Here is a 17,826-nt window from a genome sequence, read left to right as displayed (position 1 = left end):
AAAACCGGTGCTTTTGATTTTATTTTCTTTTTTTAAAGCTAGTCAGATTTTAACTAGAGATAACTTTTGTTGTTGTTGTTTAGTGGCTGTCGTGTCAGACGCTTTGCGACCCCATAGACTCTAGGCCACCAAGCTCCTCTGTCCATGGGATTCTCCAGGCAAGAATACTGCAGTAGGTCACCATCTCCCTCTCCAGGAGACCTCTCTACCCAGGGCTCAAACCCCGGGTCCCCTGCATTGGCGGGTGGATTCTTTACCACTGAGCCACCAGGGAAGCCCAGAGATAATTGGTTTCTCCTCGGTTTTGGACCAAACTATCCTCTGTTCATTGTAGATAATGTATAACTGGATCACCTAATCTTTTAATCTTAAGGTATTAACATTTATTCTGAGAATATCTTCAGTTTACAATGCCTAACGTTAAGTTGAAATACCAAAAAATCTTTTTTTCTGGAATAAATTCTTTTTCTGTTAGATTTAACAAATCATTCTATACAGAATGAGATTGCCATTATTGGTAAACAGATGCTGCCATTTCTTTCGAGAAGATAATACATGTTTGCTTTCACCATTATGTGCTTAGAGCATTAACTGCATACTGTACAAAATTGGACAAAGCCCAGTAGGACATCCTTTGAGTAATTAAATATCTTAATTGCTAGAGTCTATCTGGGATTCTGTGCTAAGGAAGCCCATGGTTAATAAATGTCCTGTGTTTTTATAGTCCTTAAGTGTGTTTTCTTTATCGGGTTTCAGAAAGCATTTCAGTGAGGACTTTACCTTTATTTCTGTAAATTCTAGCCTGATAAGCAATACCTGGAAAAATTAATGACTATTAGTGAATATTAGTGAAATATTATTGAATTAAAATTTAAACCCAAGAATTTTAAGCTTCTGAAAGTTAGAAGTGTGGCTCAGGAAACCAAAAACACATCATCTGTATTGTAAAAGTTAGCTGCTTAGCATTGACACGTATACACTACCGTGTATAAAATACATGGCTATTGAGAAGCTACTGTGTAGCACAGGGACCTCAGCTTGGTGCTCTGTGATGACCTAGAGGGGTACGGTGGTGGGGGGGAGGCACAAGAGGGAGGGGATATATGCATGCTTACAGCGCATTCACGCTTTTGTACAGCAGAAACCAATACAACATTGTAAAGCAATTATCCTCCCAATTTTTTTAAAAAAAAGTTAGCTACTTTGAAAGTATGTATATACATGGATAAAAATTAGATGAACATATGGAAAAATGTATTTTTGATGGTGGTAGGATTGTATATAATTTCCTCCAGTTTTTCAGTTGAATTTGTTGTTGATTGTAGTTTATCTTGTTAAAAAAATGCCTTGTACAACTTACACAGTTTTGTTCTGAAGAACACTTCTTTTGGATCTTGGATAGCCTCCAGAAATACGGATTCCTCATTTGAAGTTTATAGTATACTAGTATAGGGCTAAGTCTGCTGCTATAGGTTTTTCTTTTTCTTATTTCTTTAAGAGCTGATTTTTTAGAATTAAATGCAGAGGATAAAATCTAAACAAATTCTATCCAGCAATTAATAACAAAAAATAATTTTGCATAACTTAGACTGAATATTTTTTTTCTACACTAATAACATACTCCTTTGAATGTTTTATCGTCTTAGCGCACCCTTTCCCTCCTACCAGCAATCCCAGTTGATAAAGCATTGAGGGTTTTAGCTAGAAATGTCCCACTGTGTTTGAGCCAGAATGATTTCACTTTTTACGAACAGGACAAGAGTTAGAACTATTGCCTGTGGGAATTTCCTGGCGGTCCAGTGGTTAGGACTCTCCTTCCACTGCCAAGGACACAAGTTCGATCCCTGGTCTGGGAACTATTAATGAGATCCCACAAGCCATGTAGCGCAGCCAAAGAATTGTTGCCTTAATATGCCTACACTACGCATGGACCAAGTTGGGTGCAGGGGCTTTTACACATATGTACATATTCCATCTGACTTCCTGTCTACATGTATCTACTTCAGTAGCACCTACAGTCTTAGGTACAGGGCAGGGACTAGATCGGAGAGTGGATATACTGGGTGGAAAAATATAGACAGGATATCCTCTTGCAGAATTTCATGACAGGCTGATCCCACCACAAGGAGTTGGGGGTTTGTGGTCTTCTGAAGACCTCTAATTAAATGGAGGAAGCGATACTATTTTTTTTTTTTCCCTGCTTGTCCTCTCCCTTCCAGATCTACTCCACCTTCACTCTAGTTAAATACCACCAATTATATATTTAAAGTAAAAGCCTGAAATGTGGATTTCTGTGGCAGAGTGTGGGATGTCCCAGTGACGTCTCTGAAAACCCAGAGCCAATCCCTGTGCTTCGAACTCAAGGTTTATATTTAGAAAACAGTGTGGATCCTGTATTTTCACAATGTTGTAAACATGTTTGTGTGGCTATTTTTAGCTTCTGCAGACTTTAGTGAACTTCCAAGTTGGCAAGTCAGACTCAGTCAGTTGTCATCTGTTACCTCAGATGCCAGCACTTTGTGAATGACTGATTGTCTTGGGTTTCTAACATATTTAAAGCAGAGAAGTGTATAACTTATCTTGTGTCAACTGCATGTGATATGTCTATATGTATGATTATACACCTGCTCTTTTTTTTAAGCTTTTATGAACTGTATAGCTTCGGTAACAGTTTTTCTTGGAGTTTAGGATGAGTTGGATCCTGCCAAATGGGACCAGCAGAAATAGCTGATCTTTTTCTCTTTCCCCCAGCCCTTCTCTCCCAGTCCTCAGCACAAAATCATGTACATGTAAATCCTTCCCGTCGCTTTTCTCAGTCGTTCAGTCGTGTCCGAGTCTGCGACCCCAAGGACTGCAGGCACGACAAGCCTCCCTGTCCATCACCAATTCCTGGAGTTTACTCAAACTCATGTCCATTGAGTCAGTAATGCCATCCAACCATCTCATCCGCTGTCATCCCCTTCTCCTCCCACCCTCAGTCTTTCCCAGCATCAGGGTCTTTTCCAATGAGTCAGTTCTTTGCATCAGCTGGACAAAGTATTAGAGTTTCAGCTTCAGCATCAGTGCTAGCAATGAACACCCAGGACTGGACTGGTTGGATCTCCTTGCAGTCATTGGGACTCTCAAGAGTCTTCCCCAACACGACAGTTCAAAAGCATCAATTCTTCGGCACTCAGCTTTCTTTATAGTCCAACTCTCATATCCATACATGACTACTGGAAAAACCATAGCTTTGACTAGATGGACCTTTGTTGGCAAAGTAATGTCTCTGCTTTTTAATATGCTATCTAGGTTGGTCATAACTTTTCTTCCAAGGAGCCAGACCGTTTTAATTTCATGGCTGCAGTCACCATCTGCAGTGATTTTGGAGCCCCAAAAAATAAAGTCTGACACTGTTTCCACTGTTTCCCCATCTATTTACCATGAAGTGTTGGGACCAGATGCCATGATCTTCGTTTTCTGAATGTTGAGTTTTAAGCCAACTTTTTCCCTCTCCTCTTTCACTTTCATCAAGAGGCTCTTTAGTTCTTCTTCACTTTCTGCCATTAGGGTGGTGTCATCTGCATATCTCTGGTTATTGATATTTCTCCCGGCAATCTTGATTCCAGCTTGTGCTTCACCCCGTCCAGCGTTTCTCATGATGTACTCTGCATATGAGTTAAATAAGCAGGGTGACAGTATACAGCCTTGGCATACTCCTTTCCTGATTTGGAACCAGTCTGTTGTTCCATATCCAGTTCTAACTTTGTTCTTGACCTGCATACAGATTTCTCAGGAGGCAGGTCAGGTGGTCTGGTATTCCCTTCTCTTTCAGAATTTTCCACAGTTTGTTGTGATCAATAAAGGCTTTGGCATAGTCAATAAAGCAGAAGTAGATGTTTTTTCTGGAACTGTTTTGCTTTTTCAATGATCCAGTGGATGGTGGCAATTTGATCTCTGGTTCCTCTGCCTTTTTAAAATCCATCTTGAACATTTGGAAGTTCTCAGTTCAAGTACTGTTGAAGCCTAGCTTGGAGAGTTTTGAGCATTACTTGCTAGCATGTGAGATGAGTACAATTATACGGTAGTTTGAGCATTCTTTGGCATTGCCTTTCTTTTGGATTGGAATGAAAACTGACGTTTTCCAGTCCTGTGGCCACTGCTGAGTTTTCCAAATTTGCTGTCATATTGAGTGCAGCACTTTCACAGCATCATCTTTCAGAATTTGAAACAGCTCAACTGAAATTCCATCACCTCCACTAGCTTTGTTCGTGGTGATGCTTCCTAAGGCCCACTTGACTTCACATTCCAGGATGTCTGGCTCTAGGTGAGTGATCACACCATTGTGATTATCTGGGTCATGAAGATCTTTTTTGTATAGTTCTTCTGTGTATTCTTGCCACCTCTTCTTAATATCTTCTGCTTCTGTTAGGTCCATACCATTTCTGTCCTTTATCGAGCCCATCTTTGCATGAAATGTTCCCTTGGTATCTCTAATTTTCTTGAAGAGATCTCTAGTCTTTCCCTTTTTACTTCCTTTTTGTCAAAGGTTTTAAGACTTGGGTGGTATAGAGGGAGATGGAAAGTTGACAGAAAGAAAGCTGGGCTCTTTCGAGGGTCAAGACATCATAGAATGGACAAGATGGTGCTGATTAGTTGAAAAAGAGAGCTAAATGATCAACAGCTTTTCTTACAGGGTGAGATGACTATCTGGATGTCATGTGAATGAAATAGTGTTTTCCCCCCAAAGAGTCATGTCTTGCCGAAGGATAGTGCTCCCCTCTATCACGGCAGGGAGGCAGGGGGAGAGCATCACTGTCAGCCCTCGAGCTCAGTCCTCTACAGTCCCATCCAAGATCCTCTTCATTCATTATCTGTGGAGTAATTTTTGCCTCCTGTTTGGCCTTGTGCTTACTTCTCTTTGGGTGAGGTTCTTCTCCCTTGCCTCTTAAACTTAATGTGCTTTATAGTCAATGACTCCAGAATGCATAATTCATCTCTTTGGAAGTATGTCTTTCCAAGGAAGCCTTTCATTGCCACATATCTTTTGTTCCAGAAGCTTTAGATTGAGTTTCATGTTAAGAAGAAAATTATACAAAGCATTATTCTGGCTCATTCAAGATAAATGTAATTATGGAAATTGGAATTTTGTTTTGTACCACTTTATGCTTCTCCTCTATTTCTTAATGTGAAAGTGTTGTTTCTGAACTGTCATCCAAATAGCAGTGTTTTACTTTATCGTGAATTGTGAATGTTCAGTACAAAGCAGGGGAGAAAAGGAGAATGTTTTTGTATGTTTTGCTGGAAACTAAAAATGCTAGCTTTTTTCCAGAATTAATTATTAATTTTGAATTGAATAGCTAAACAAGAAAGAGTTTAGACACTTGTTGGGTCTATGGAAGATAATTTTTTTTTTAATTTCAAAGTGTTATTAATGTTATATATATTTTTTAAGTCACTATTTAAGCAAGCATGTTCTTTTCCCAAGAATAATATTAACAAAAACAACGCAGGGGACATGCATTTGTGGGGCCCAGGAAAATCAGGAAACATATTCACATAATTGTTAGCATCTCAGGCACAGCAGCCTACAGTAACATTTCACAATTTTAAACATTCATTGTGGGTTTTCTTATTTAGAACTGCAGCCTCTTTAGCAATTGGTATTGCCTCTTGCTCAAGTCGAAGAAATAGACTTTAAAGCAGCACTGTCCCATGATAGCAACTACACTCGTGTGGCTAAATTAAATGAACTGGAAAATCCACTCCTGAGTTGCACCAGACTCGTTTTAAGTTCTCTGTAGCTGCATGTGACCAGTAGCTGCTGTGATGGTCAACATAGCCATTTTCTTCACGGCAGAAAGTTCTGTTGGACAGCATTGCTCTAAAACTGCAGTTAGAATTTGTATCTGTGCTAGAAAATATGGTGACTTTCAGATGTGACATCAATTTCCTACCACTGAAACAACAAAATTTAAAGTTCTCACATCTTATTCTTCACTTAAACATGTCCATTTTTACTGTACTTCTTCATGGTACATGGCTTGTTGCCTTTATTCTTCTAATGATACTACATCCTGCCCTCAGAGACAGGGATGTCATTACGCACACACACCCCAAAGTTGAACATATAGGAGAATTAGTTGTATATATAATTGAATACACTAACATAAATGTTTTATAACTAAAATACGTAGACGTCTCAGTACTGTAGGGACTTGTCAGAAGTTGTGGTTCCTGGACTGTAGCACACTGGCATGGTTCCATATGGTTTCACATTGACTTAATCTTGATTAAGTAGTTTCACTTTTTGTTGACTGAACCTTGCAGAGGAGGAGATTTGACAGGATTTGTGGCTGAACTCTTACAGCAATAAGAAGACCCACTGTTGGTTTGGCGTAGGATTAATTTTCACAGAGACTGGGTTCGTAAAGAGCAGAGACAGCATTTTCACGGTGACCAGGAGACACTGATTCATTCATTCATTTGTTCAGGTAACCCTTGTCACACTTGTCTTTTAAGGCACCACATCCTTGCCTACTGTGCACTCTGCCAAGCACTTAGATGGAAGAGAAATGAAACAAGATCTTGGGTAGGAAACAGCTGTTCAAAGGACTTCACGGCAGTCAGGAGAAGCATACTCAAATAGAAATTTGCACAGGTGCTCTGGATAACCCTGGAGCAGTCAGCTTTACCTGGAGCAGGTGACAGAGCCAGAGACGGTATTGATAGACAGAAAGGAGTTGCAGTTTCCCTTCACAGCAGATTCCAGCTACTCCAAAATGGAAGAGATTAGTTCCTGGCCAAGCCCTCTCAGTGTCTGGAAATTTTTCAAACCATGGGGGAGGGGGATCTTTAAAATGCCATTCAAAGGCATCATTTTAATGACTGTGTCAGACTCCATAGAAACGTGTCTTAATTTATTTCCTCAATTTCCTACTGTCCCCAGTTTGCTTCCTGGTTTGCTTAGGACTGAGGAGTTTCCCGGGATATGGAATTTTGACTTGTAAAAATAGGGATGGTCCTGGGGAAACTGGGATGGTTGGTTACCCTACCTATTGTTGCGTATTTAGATTGTTTCAAATATTTGCTGATATAACCAACATTGTACTGAGTGCTTGGATGCCCTATGTATTTACCTGTCTTTTGCGTTATTGCCTTTAGTGAGATGCCTAGAGATGAAATGAATGGTTTGATGACTCTGGACATGTTTGAAACTCACAGCCCTTTATGGTACTTCTGCTGTTTTCAGCTAAATTGGGAGGAATCTGTCTGGACATTTATGCTACCTCTGCTTCCATGGGTTCTTAGGGAGATACACAAAAGACACACTTGCTCTGTGAGTAAGTAACTACAGCTGCCGTTCTAAATCTCCAGCCAACCTGGTGGCATAGGACTCCCAAATACCTTTCGTCTAGGCCAAAGGCAGGCTGAAGGCTGACTCCTGAAGTCGAGGTGGACTCCCTGACCCCACCGTCCTGTGATCCCACACTGATGTGAGCACACTCTTAGAGTGCTTGGTCACAGGAAGAGGGTGAGATGAATGAAACCCAAGGCAGGTGGTCTTTCTTTCCAGTACAGGTTCAAGCCTCCATCCAGCCACACAGGACGTTGCAAGCTTACCTTGTATCCGCTGTTAGCCAGTCTCTTGCCTCTTAGCCTCCTGCTCATCAGGATGAGGAAGCCTCGGAAACCCAGAGTTAGTGTGTCCCATAGCCCATACACTTGGAAATATGAGAGATGGACTAGTATTCACAAGTAAACATATATATTCAACCTGCCCCACCATGCTGTATTGAGAGGTAACCTACCTTCCTGTGGAATTTTACAAATGAATGTGCCTAGTTGGGGTCCAAAGTCTCATATCAAACTCCTCTTTGTAGTAAGAAGTATTAAAGGAAAGTCCTATTTCAAGCATTCTTATCATGTGGCCCAGGGGTCCTGTGAACCCCTGACACTGTGCGATATTATTTATGTGCCTTTTTTAAAGAAAAGGTTCTATTGCTTTTATAAGATTCACAGAGCGGTCTAACGATCCCAAAAGGTGTAAGAACTAGATTGTGTTTATAAAATATCAGGGAGTTTTGGTCATTGCTGTTTTGTTTATTCCTTTGATGGAGGGCTTCCACCAGAGTTTTGAGGTAGGCATCAGTTTAGCAATGATGTCAACGAGTAAGTGAGATGCACTTTCACTAATCATTTAAAATTCCCTGAAATTTCTTTCCAGCTACCATAGTGTTTGAGTTCTATATGATTTTTATTATTTTTGTTAGGTTTGCTATTATGAAACTGCTTTACGTCTAGCTGATTTGTTTTTGTCCAGACACTGTATATAAACCCCTATTTAAGAAGTTTGTGGCACAGTTGTTAGCTTACCTCTAGGCATTGTCTTGCATTATTTTTGGTGTATTCTTTTGTTTATATTACTAAGCTAAAGTTAGCACAGATAACACTAGGCTAGAAGATGGTGACAATAGTTTGAAAACAGGAAATTTTAGGCTTGTGTGTGTTTGGAACAGATGATCTTAATGACAGAGCCAATGGAGTGGAAACTTCCACCGAGCCTGTTTTTTCCTTATTTTGCTCTGTGAGAAAAGATGGTGCTTCCTGGAAAACAACTCAAGTATTTTAAAGCAAATGGTTTTCTTTTGTCCCTGCTTCTTGGCTAATTTGTTTTTCTTTATTTTATTTAGCCTAGTTGTATTATTATTATGGAAAGTTAATGTTTTTAATAGGAAAAGTAATTCCCAAAGTGCTTATTTTAGATATTTAAATATCTAAGTATATGACCATTTACAGACATGGTTTTTCAAATAAATTAAAATTGTAAGAATATTAAGACCACCAGACTTAGGGAGAAGAAATTTGTTTCTCTATTTTAAATGCTTCCAGCTTTCCTTTTTTTTTTTTTTAATTTAACCCTCTAAATTCCAGTTTTTAAAACAAAGTAGTTTTACTTTGTCTAAGCTGTTTCCTGACTAGGACTCAGTCTCTCCAGATGTATCCTGGAATTCTATATTTAAAAGAAAGGCTAAATTTATTCACTAGCTGCAGAATATGAAGAGGAATATGCATTTCCATACAGATGTAAGCTCTTTTGTCTCACATACATCATTCTTAGACTTTAAAATATTAATTAATAGGCATCCTTTTTTAGAGCATTTTGAAGCATAAGCTTTTAAAACATGTAATATTTTAAAAATTATAACAGTATTGAGTGGAAAGTCCTTGAAAAAAAATCAGACACAAAATCATATAAAAATATGAAACTGGTCTGACCCTCCCAACCCTATTCCTGGAATGACCGCAGTTAACACTTCCAGTGTGTCTCCTTCCAGACCTGCTCTCTAAACATAGTTTATACATATACACAATCATTTCAGACAAAGTGGAATCATACAATTCTGTAGCTTATTTTTTTTTTAAGTTTAACAATTATCTTGTGAGTATTTTTCATATATGTGCTTCGCAGGTGGCTCAGTGATAAAGAATTCGCCTGCAAGAGACGTAGGTTTGATCCCTGGGTTGGAAAGATCCTCTAGAAAAGGAAATGGCAGCCCATTCCAGTATTCTTGCCTGAAAAATCCCATGGACAGAGGAGCCTGAAAGGCTACATCCGTGGGGTCATGAGAGTTGGACAAAACTTAGCAACTGAGCATGCATGCATTTTTCAAATATACAGATTTGTCTCACTTTTAAAATGTTTTGCATCAATTTATTATTGTATCTGTATCTCGAAATTTATTTAACCATTATCCTGCTGGTGAAGTTTAGATTAAAACCTCCCTTATTACAAAATAGCATTTTCATTTAGTGAAACACCTATCTTTGTTAACATTTTACAGATGTCTAAGATTATACATAAGTTTTGAATTCACAGTTGTGACCTTCTTTCCTTAAATTTCAGTCATGAAATACCTTTTAAGAGATTTCAGAATAAGAAAGTTCCACTCTTTTTTTCCACCAATTTCCTAGGATAATAGCGGGTTAGTAAAATTACAGTGGTGATGTTTCGTGATGGAAGGGCGGTTGACTCAAGAATATAGAAAGTGCTATTCTTCAGCTTGTCCGGTCAAGGTCAAGTTGAGGATTCAGCAGCTATGACCTGTAGACCTGGATGGAGTCATTAGAGGTCTTTCTGAACCACCCAAAGGGAACACACTACCTAGGACCTGTGTGCTGGGAGCTCAGAGAAGTGGGAGCAGATCGGTTAGGTGCCTTAACTCAGAGTAAGCTGAGGAAAGCTGCAAAGAAGAGGTCTTAAGCTAACTCTTAAAGGCAGAGTAGGGTCGTTGGGTGAGAGAAAGAGGATGTGTTAGACTGAAAAGAGCAAAATGTGTGTGTTGGCTGGAGAGGCAGGGAGGGTAAATATTGTTTTGATCTATAATAAATATGGTTTGGTACACTGACCTGTGGAAGGGAGGTTGGGCTACCCTGATAACAACAGTGGCCTTCTTTTTTTCTCTCGCTGAGGTCTTTTGATTTAAGTTCACTGGCTCTCCGCAGCAGACACAAAAGAATTTAAGGAATGGTCTCAGCTTTCAAAGAAATGGATGTCAGGTTGGGAAAATAATTCATGAGTATTTGGAACATTTGGAAATGTACATAGAAAGATAACTGTAGCCCACCAGGCTCCTGTGTCCACGGGACTCTCCAGGCAAGCATACTGAAATGGGTTGCCATTTCCTCCTTTGGAGGATCTTTCTGACCCAGAGATCAAACTCAGGTCTCCTGCATTGCAGGCAGATTCTTTATCATCTGAGCCACCAGTGAAAATGACAAAGTAACAGATGGTTCTAAGCTGTCCATAGCCATGCAGAAGACTTTGGCCAAGACTCCTGAGAGCAGGTGTGGCAAGATAAGGGAAAGATTTGAACAGAACTTTGAAGAATGGTTAGGTTTCCAATAGTAGAAAGGAGTTCAAATATACTCTCCAGTGGGGTAAATACTGTGGACAAAAATGAGGAGAGAACGGATAAAGTGCTTTGGTAGCAGTAGAAGGCTTGAGAAGAGAAGGAATTAGATAAAATCGTAAAAGAACCTCTATACTTGTTTGTTTGCTTAATTCTCTTTTGAAAACCAGCCTAATTCTGTCTGAGCACATTTGAATCACCTGGTGAGCATTTTAAATGCCCTATGCTGAGACTTCACTTTTGGTGCAGTGGTTAAGACTTTACACTTCCAATGCAGAAGCTGTTAGTTCGATCCCTGGTCAGGGAACTAAGATCCCACATGCTGCATGGTGTGGCAAAAAAAAAAGAAAAGAAAAAAAGAAAACCTCTCATAGCTGTAGAGTTTTGAAACAGATGAATTTATGGTTTATGCACCTCTGTCTTTCCTGAATAATTCTTCTCAGCCCAGTTGCAAATGGGCTGGGAAGATTGCAGGCTGCCGTCTATGGGGTCCCACAGAGTCAGACACGACTGAAGCAACTTAGCAGCAGCAGCAGCAGTATCCCTATAATGCATAGAGAGTGTGAGAACTTCCATATTTTTACCCGTGTCTCCTTTGACATATTCAGCATTGCCTGAGCACCTCACTGGGACGTGGCTCCAGTCCTCAAGAAGCTCACTTGTAGGGATGTCAAACTCAGTAACTGGAAATGAGGGGGAAATGGAGAGCTTGGAAGGGGCCGTTCAGGGGTGGTTTCCCAAAGTCTGAGTTAAATCTGGGAATGGATTATGTGCTAAGGGCCAGAATGTATCAGGGCCAGAGGCAGTGCAGAAGTAGAGTGTTAAGGGACCTGCATGTATTTCCAGTGCAGTTGAAAGGCAGAGCCGCAAAAAGTGGAGCTGGAGAGATAGCAAAAGCTAGGAGAGCCCCGTAGGTACTTGCCAGAGAGAGTTTGGCTTATCCCGCAGGCAGTTACCGAATATAGGGGATAGGTAAAAGCAATGCAAATATTCTAAGCATTGTAGATACTTAGTTTCACCGTCTGATGTAAATATATGTCCATTGGGATCTGTGCACTCTCTGTGCTGTTCTCTTTTGATTTTCATATAGTAGCCAAATTTAATCTTGAAACCCTGAGATGGGACACTGTCATCAGACGATTATGCTTCAAAATGCAGACCTGCTGATGCAATCTTATTTTAACACATCATTTATTCAACTTCAGGTTGAACTGACTGTTGCAGGTAGGAAATGATAACAAAATAAATGTTTGCATAGCTCCCTCAACCACATCTGCTTGTTAGCCAGTGGGTGAAATGATGTTTCACATATATTTTGTTTAAAATGGCTTCGAGTGTTTCCTAAAAAAAAGTGTCCTTTTTTGTCCGTTACTGCAGTGTAGAATTGGTAAGGCAATGTACAGCTTTCTCCGGGGCTACCAAGGCAGCAAGGATAAAAATAGGGCAAACTTTAAGAATCCCAGATATTTTCAGATAACAAAGACTGATTTATGTGGACCCATTTTGTGCTCAGACAAAACATAGAGAAGCTTTTGTGCTGTGATTAGCAAGGGTGCTGATGTCAGTTCTCTTGTTGAGCGTCAAGCTTTATTCTGTGGCTAAATTGTGCTTTGTACCCTAATCCAGAGAACCTTTGTATCTGCCTTATTAAAGTGTGTAGTTTATGTAATTGCTTTTGTTTTCCAGTTTAATCTGTGCCAGATTCAATGAGAGTGACTCATTTTGTGACTGAGACAAACATTCACATTTGGACCGTGTTAAAAATAAATAAATAAGTGGCAGGTGCTGCTTGGCTAAATTCTGTGTTTTCATGTTGTAATTTCCTGCTGCAAGGGCTCATCTCTTAGATAATGTCTTCTCAGCCTCTGTAATCGCTAGCCCAGTCTGCCCGGTGCCTCGCGATTCACTGCTGCTCATTTCTTGGCTGTTTATTTTAGTTTCCAAGGGCCTTTTACATGTTAACAGTATCATTTCAAGAGGGAAACATAGAACTGGATGGGGCAGCTACAGTCAACCGGATGACCAAGAGTGCCACGTGAACTGTAGCAAAGGGGCGTATTGCATTGTTCTCTCTTTTTGCCATTTTCCCGGGGTGTTTTGTGCCTGTGTTTCGGCAAAGCTCAGGTGTGTCTACTTTATTATGTATGCATGCGGCGTTGCAGCTCCTTCTTTCAGGTGGAAGAGGTTTCAAAAGCATGCCTTTCCATTCAGGGTGGCCCATATATCTAATCTAATAGTCTGAAAATTGTGACGACTTCACCGTCTTACGGGAGTTCTGTTTATTGTATAAATATTTCTAAGTACTTGGCCCTGGGCTATGCATTGAGTATGTAATGGCGGATTAAATAGCCATGGTCACAGTCTACTCAGACTTTGCAGTCTGCTTGGGGAGTTAGATACTAAATAAAGAAATACAAAGAAAAATTGGATCACAGAATTATAAAAATCACTACACAGGTAAGTGATGAGGTCCGTAAAATTATGCCCTACTCCACACTGGGGAGTGATGGGTTGAGGGTGGCCAAGAAAGAGAAACCTAAAGGTCAAAGTCTGCACATTCAGGACTTAGGAAGCAGCATGTGCAAAGTCCCCGAGACAGGAGACAGTTTGACATCCTATAAATCATATGATTAGCAGGAGAAGAGACAGCTGAGTAAACTAAAGAGAAAAGAAAATGACTGTATTTAAGAATTTAGAGATGAACTATGCAAGCACAACAATATGGTAGCATTTAGTAGAGGGGCAGATAACCTTGCATACTGGCCTCCCTGGTGACTGGGATGGTAAAGAATCTGCTTGCAATGCGGGAGACCCAGGTTCGATCTTTGGATCGGGAAGATCTGGAGAAGAGAATGGCAACCCACTCCAGTGTTCTTGCCTGGAGAATTCCATGGACAGAGGAGTCCGTCGGGCTGCAGTCCATGAGTCGCAAAGATCTGGACACGACTGAGCAAATAAGACACAACCCTGCATACATCTTACAGCCTGAGAGCTGTGCTGAAGTATAGTATAGAAATTGATGCCTGTAATGTTTAGTTTGAGTCACTGGGGGATGCATGAATTATGTTCAATGAATTATGTAGTAAGGCATTTTAGAAAGATTTCCTTGCACCAACCACATTAAAGTTTTAAAAAGTCATTTCTGTATTTAAAGACAGAGCTTTCACCATCTGGAGAAATCACTTACAAAAAGATATGATTTCTTGATGGCCCTGGATAAGTGACATAGTGCTGTGTTTTCCTTTTTCTTTACTTGTCTCTTCCTTTTTAAAGCTTACTGCTTGATAAGGAGGTATCCATGAGGGCATGAGTTTTAGTAAGAGATGATATTTATTTATTTTGAAATAAATAGATTTATGAATGGATTTTTATAATTCAGAATCCAGTGCTAAATTCATGTGAATTTAACACTTTATTACTTTTCAGTATTATCTAAAGCATCTGTAGAACTCCAACACTGCCTTCTTCTGGACACTAATTGTTTGGTTTTAACTGGGCTGCAGTCAGACTGAGAAATTAATTCAAAATCTTGATGATAGGCTCTTCCCTGGTGGTTCAGTGGTTAAGAATCCAGCTTGCAATTCAGGGGACACAGGTTCAATTCCTGGGCAGAGAACTAATATCCCACATGCAACTCACCCTGTGCGCCACCCTAGAGAGTCTGTGCTCCGCAACTAAAGATCCTGCATGCCGCAGCTCAGACCCAGTGCAGCCAAATAAATACTTTTTAAAAATCTTGATTATATTAAAGAAGTACAGATATAATATTTTAGGTCTTTGTGATTTTTCTACTTGATCTGCTTACTAAAGGATTGCATAAGTTTTTCCATGAAGGAATGCCTGTCCATTGACAATTTGTTGCTATTGAGTCGCTAAGTCATGGGGTCCAACTCTTTTGCAACCACTTGAACTGTAGCCTGCCAGGCTCCTCTGTCTGTAGTTTTGCATATATTTTACTAGAGTTGCTGTATTCTCAAATATTTGCTTGTGTGACGAGTGTTTTCTTCATAGGCAGTAGATTCTTGGAGAGAAGAAATCATGAATTTATCATTTCTTCACACAAGTACCTAGCATGTCATTTATAGTATAATCAATAACTTATGGACTGATTATTTCATTGACTTAGTCCTTAATATATCTAAATTTTGGGGGGTGAATTCAATGTAAAGCATCTTTTAAAATGTTAAAACCTGAAGTTATCACCCTAGTTAATTCAGTTATCGGTACAGTTGTCCAAATGATTATACACCAAATGAACTGGTTTTTGCACCACTCCAGTCCCTTAATTTTCATTTTCTCTGCCTCAGAGAATTGTCACAGCTGTGACTCCATCAATGAACTACAAGTCAAAAGTAACTCGTGTCAGAATTTATTTAAAAAGGTGGTCATTATGGAGGCTGAGACTAAACATCTATTGGAGAAGTTTAAGTGGAATTTAGTTAGTCCTCCTCTCGGTTTACGTGTATTTTTCAGGATAAAACAAAGCAGTTTTTAGTGGATACTGTCATGCCTTTTGTGTTACAGATGCCAAGTTCTGCAAAAGAAAAAAAATAGAGAGACCCTATCATGTCACTACTAGTATTCCTTTCAGTGATTATAACTTTTGTTGATTTTTTTAAATAAAGGGATCTATATGTTAATGAAGAAACAGAAATAATATTTGGGGAAGGGGGATTGGCCTACGTTATAGTACCAACGTCATGAACATTCTTTGTCTGATTAGACTATTTGTGTGTGTGTGTGTGTGTGTGTGTGTGTGTGCGCGCATGTGTACTTGTGTGTACGCACTCAGTCGCTCAGTCCTGTCTGACTCTTTGCGACCCCATTTGGACTGCAGCTCACCAGGCTCCTCTGTCCATGGAATTTTCCAGGCAAGACTACTGTAGTGGGTGGCCATTTCCTTCTCCAAGGGATCTTCCTGACCCAGGGATCGAATCCGTGTCTCCTGTACTCTCAGGCATAGTCTTTGCTACTGCACCACCTGGGACGCCTGAGTAGACTGTCGGTAGAGCACCAGACTCGTATACTGCCCTGAAGAACATTTCTGAACACGCCCTAAGCATAAAGCTGTCAGTACCCGCACGTTATCACTGGAGGAGACATACTCGGTCTTGTTACACTTTTCCAGAACTAGGGGACTGAGATGCGACTGGTGCCCCATCACGCTCTCCAGATGGACAAAAGTGGACAATGTCCATGGAAGATTTGATTCCCTTGGGGTTCATAACTTGCCGTTTCTCAGTTCTTCTACTTCCTGGTGGTCTGACCCTATATGTTCAGTCTCGAGCAGAGAATGACTCTTAGTAGGTAACTTGAATCTCGCTAAAACAGGCCTCTTTTTGGTCTGACTGCCCACTCAGGAAGACCCTCACAGAAGAGTAAGGCTTCATTTCGTCTCTGGGCAGAGATGTTGAGTTTAAAAACTGATGAAGTCAACTCTTTCAGACAATTGATTCTGTTTTTTTTTTTAATTTGATCAATGTTGAGGTTAAAGAGGTTAATAGTGAAAGAATTTCTAGGCTTCTTTAGGTATAATATGAAAGTCCTTTGCCCTTTCTTTAACTGAGTTGTATATTTCTGCTGTTACCGCTGAGTTGTAGGAGTTCTGTGTATATTCTGGACATTAATGTCTTATCAGATATATGATTTGCAAGTATTTTCTCCCATCCTGTGAGTTGCATTTTCACCCTTTGATCATATCCTTCAAAATATAAAAGTTTTAAATTTCAATCCAGTTTATCTGTTTTTCTTTTTTTTTCTTATACACTTAGTGTCTATATTCAAGTAATCATTGTCAAATCTAACATTATGAAGCTTTCCCCTATGTGCTTTTCCAAGAGTTTTATAGTTTTAGCTCTTACATTTAGGTTTTTGATCTATTTTGAGTTCATCTCTGTATAATATAAGGTGAGGGTCTAATTTAATTCTTTTGCCAGGTGGATATCTGGCTTTTCCAGCACCATTTACTTTTTTATATTTAATGAAAACTAAATCTTCCTTGATTTGTTGACTTGATAGTACGTCAGTGTAAATGTCTTCTCATATCAATCAATGTCTTCTTATACTTTATCAGATGATAGAGAATAATAAGTGTGACTACACACACATTATTGAGTTAATTGAAGAGACACCCAGTAGACTTGGCAGGAATGGTAGATTATTCTATGAAAACAAAACAGCGTATGTGACTTTCTCTAGTCAGTGATCTTGTAAATTTGATTTGACAGATGTGCCTCTGAAAAACTTCTCTCAGCTTAACACTGGGTGAATATTTTTGTTTTGTTCCTAGGCATGGAAGAGGAGATGGTTTGTGTTACGCAGTGGCCGTTTAACTGGAGACCCAGATGTCTTGGAATATTACAAAAATGATCACGCCAAGAAGCCGATCCGTATTATTGATTTAAATTTATGTCAGCAAGTCGATGCTGGATTGACATTTAACAAAAAAGAGTTTGAAAACAGCTACATTTTTGATATCAACACCATTGACCGGATTTTCTACTTGGTAGCCGACAGCGAGGAGGAGATGAATAAGTGGGTTCGTTGTATTTGTGACATCTGTGGGTTTAATCCTACAGAAGAAGGTAAGTTCAGGATTTTGTGATGCACCCCGAGTTCTCCTTTATTACTGCATTTTAAAAGCCATTATAAAATTCATTGTTATTTCAGTTACACAATATATATTTTTTAATAGTAACAACATGTAGAAAAAGCACACCTGTCAATATCTAGAGAGAAACTTTATGTAAATTTTAGAAGGAAAGACTATCATTATGGGGCAACGTCTAAATAATGTCTTGAAGATGACAGGAAGGCATACTTACTTAGAAGTGTTTCCTGAGTTCCAGTATAAATACTAAGTTAAACCTTAACACTGCTGATACTTGATATCTCAGCCTATTAAAATAACATTTTCATGCAACTTAATTCTTTA

At 39.5% G+C, this 17,826-nt stretch overlaps 1 protein-coding gene across 1 annotated transcript in view; it reads left to right on the top strand.

Annotated features, from left to right (window-relative positions):
• GAB1 (GRB2 associated binding protein 1) overlaps positions 1-17,826 on the top strand; it is a 127,659-nt gene that overhangs the window by 73,328 nt on the left and 36,505 nt on the right. Inside the window, exon 2 of the mRNA XM_052654615.1 lies at positions 17,182-17,476. Within this exon, the coding sequence (XP_052510575.1) occupies positions 17,182-17,476 (295 nt within the window). The remainder of the gene's footprint in view (positions 1-17,181; positions 17,477-17,826) is intronic.

The sequence above is a fragment of the Budorcas taxicolor genome, chromosome 17 (assembly GCF_023091745.1).
Source record: "Budorcas taxicolor isolate Tak-1 chromosome 17, Takin1.1, whole genome shotgun sequence".
NCBI classification, from domain to species: domain Eukaryota; kingdom Metazoa; phylum Chordata; class Mammalia; order Artiodactyla; family Bovidae; genus Budorcas; species Budorcas taxicolor.
The sequence above is the reverse complement of the archived record's forward strand: the minus strand, read 5'-3'. Positions and strand labels throughout refer to the sequence as shown.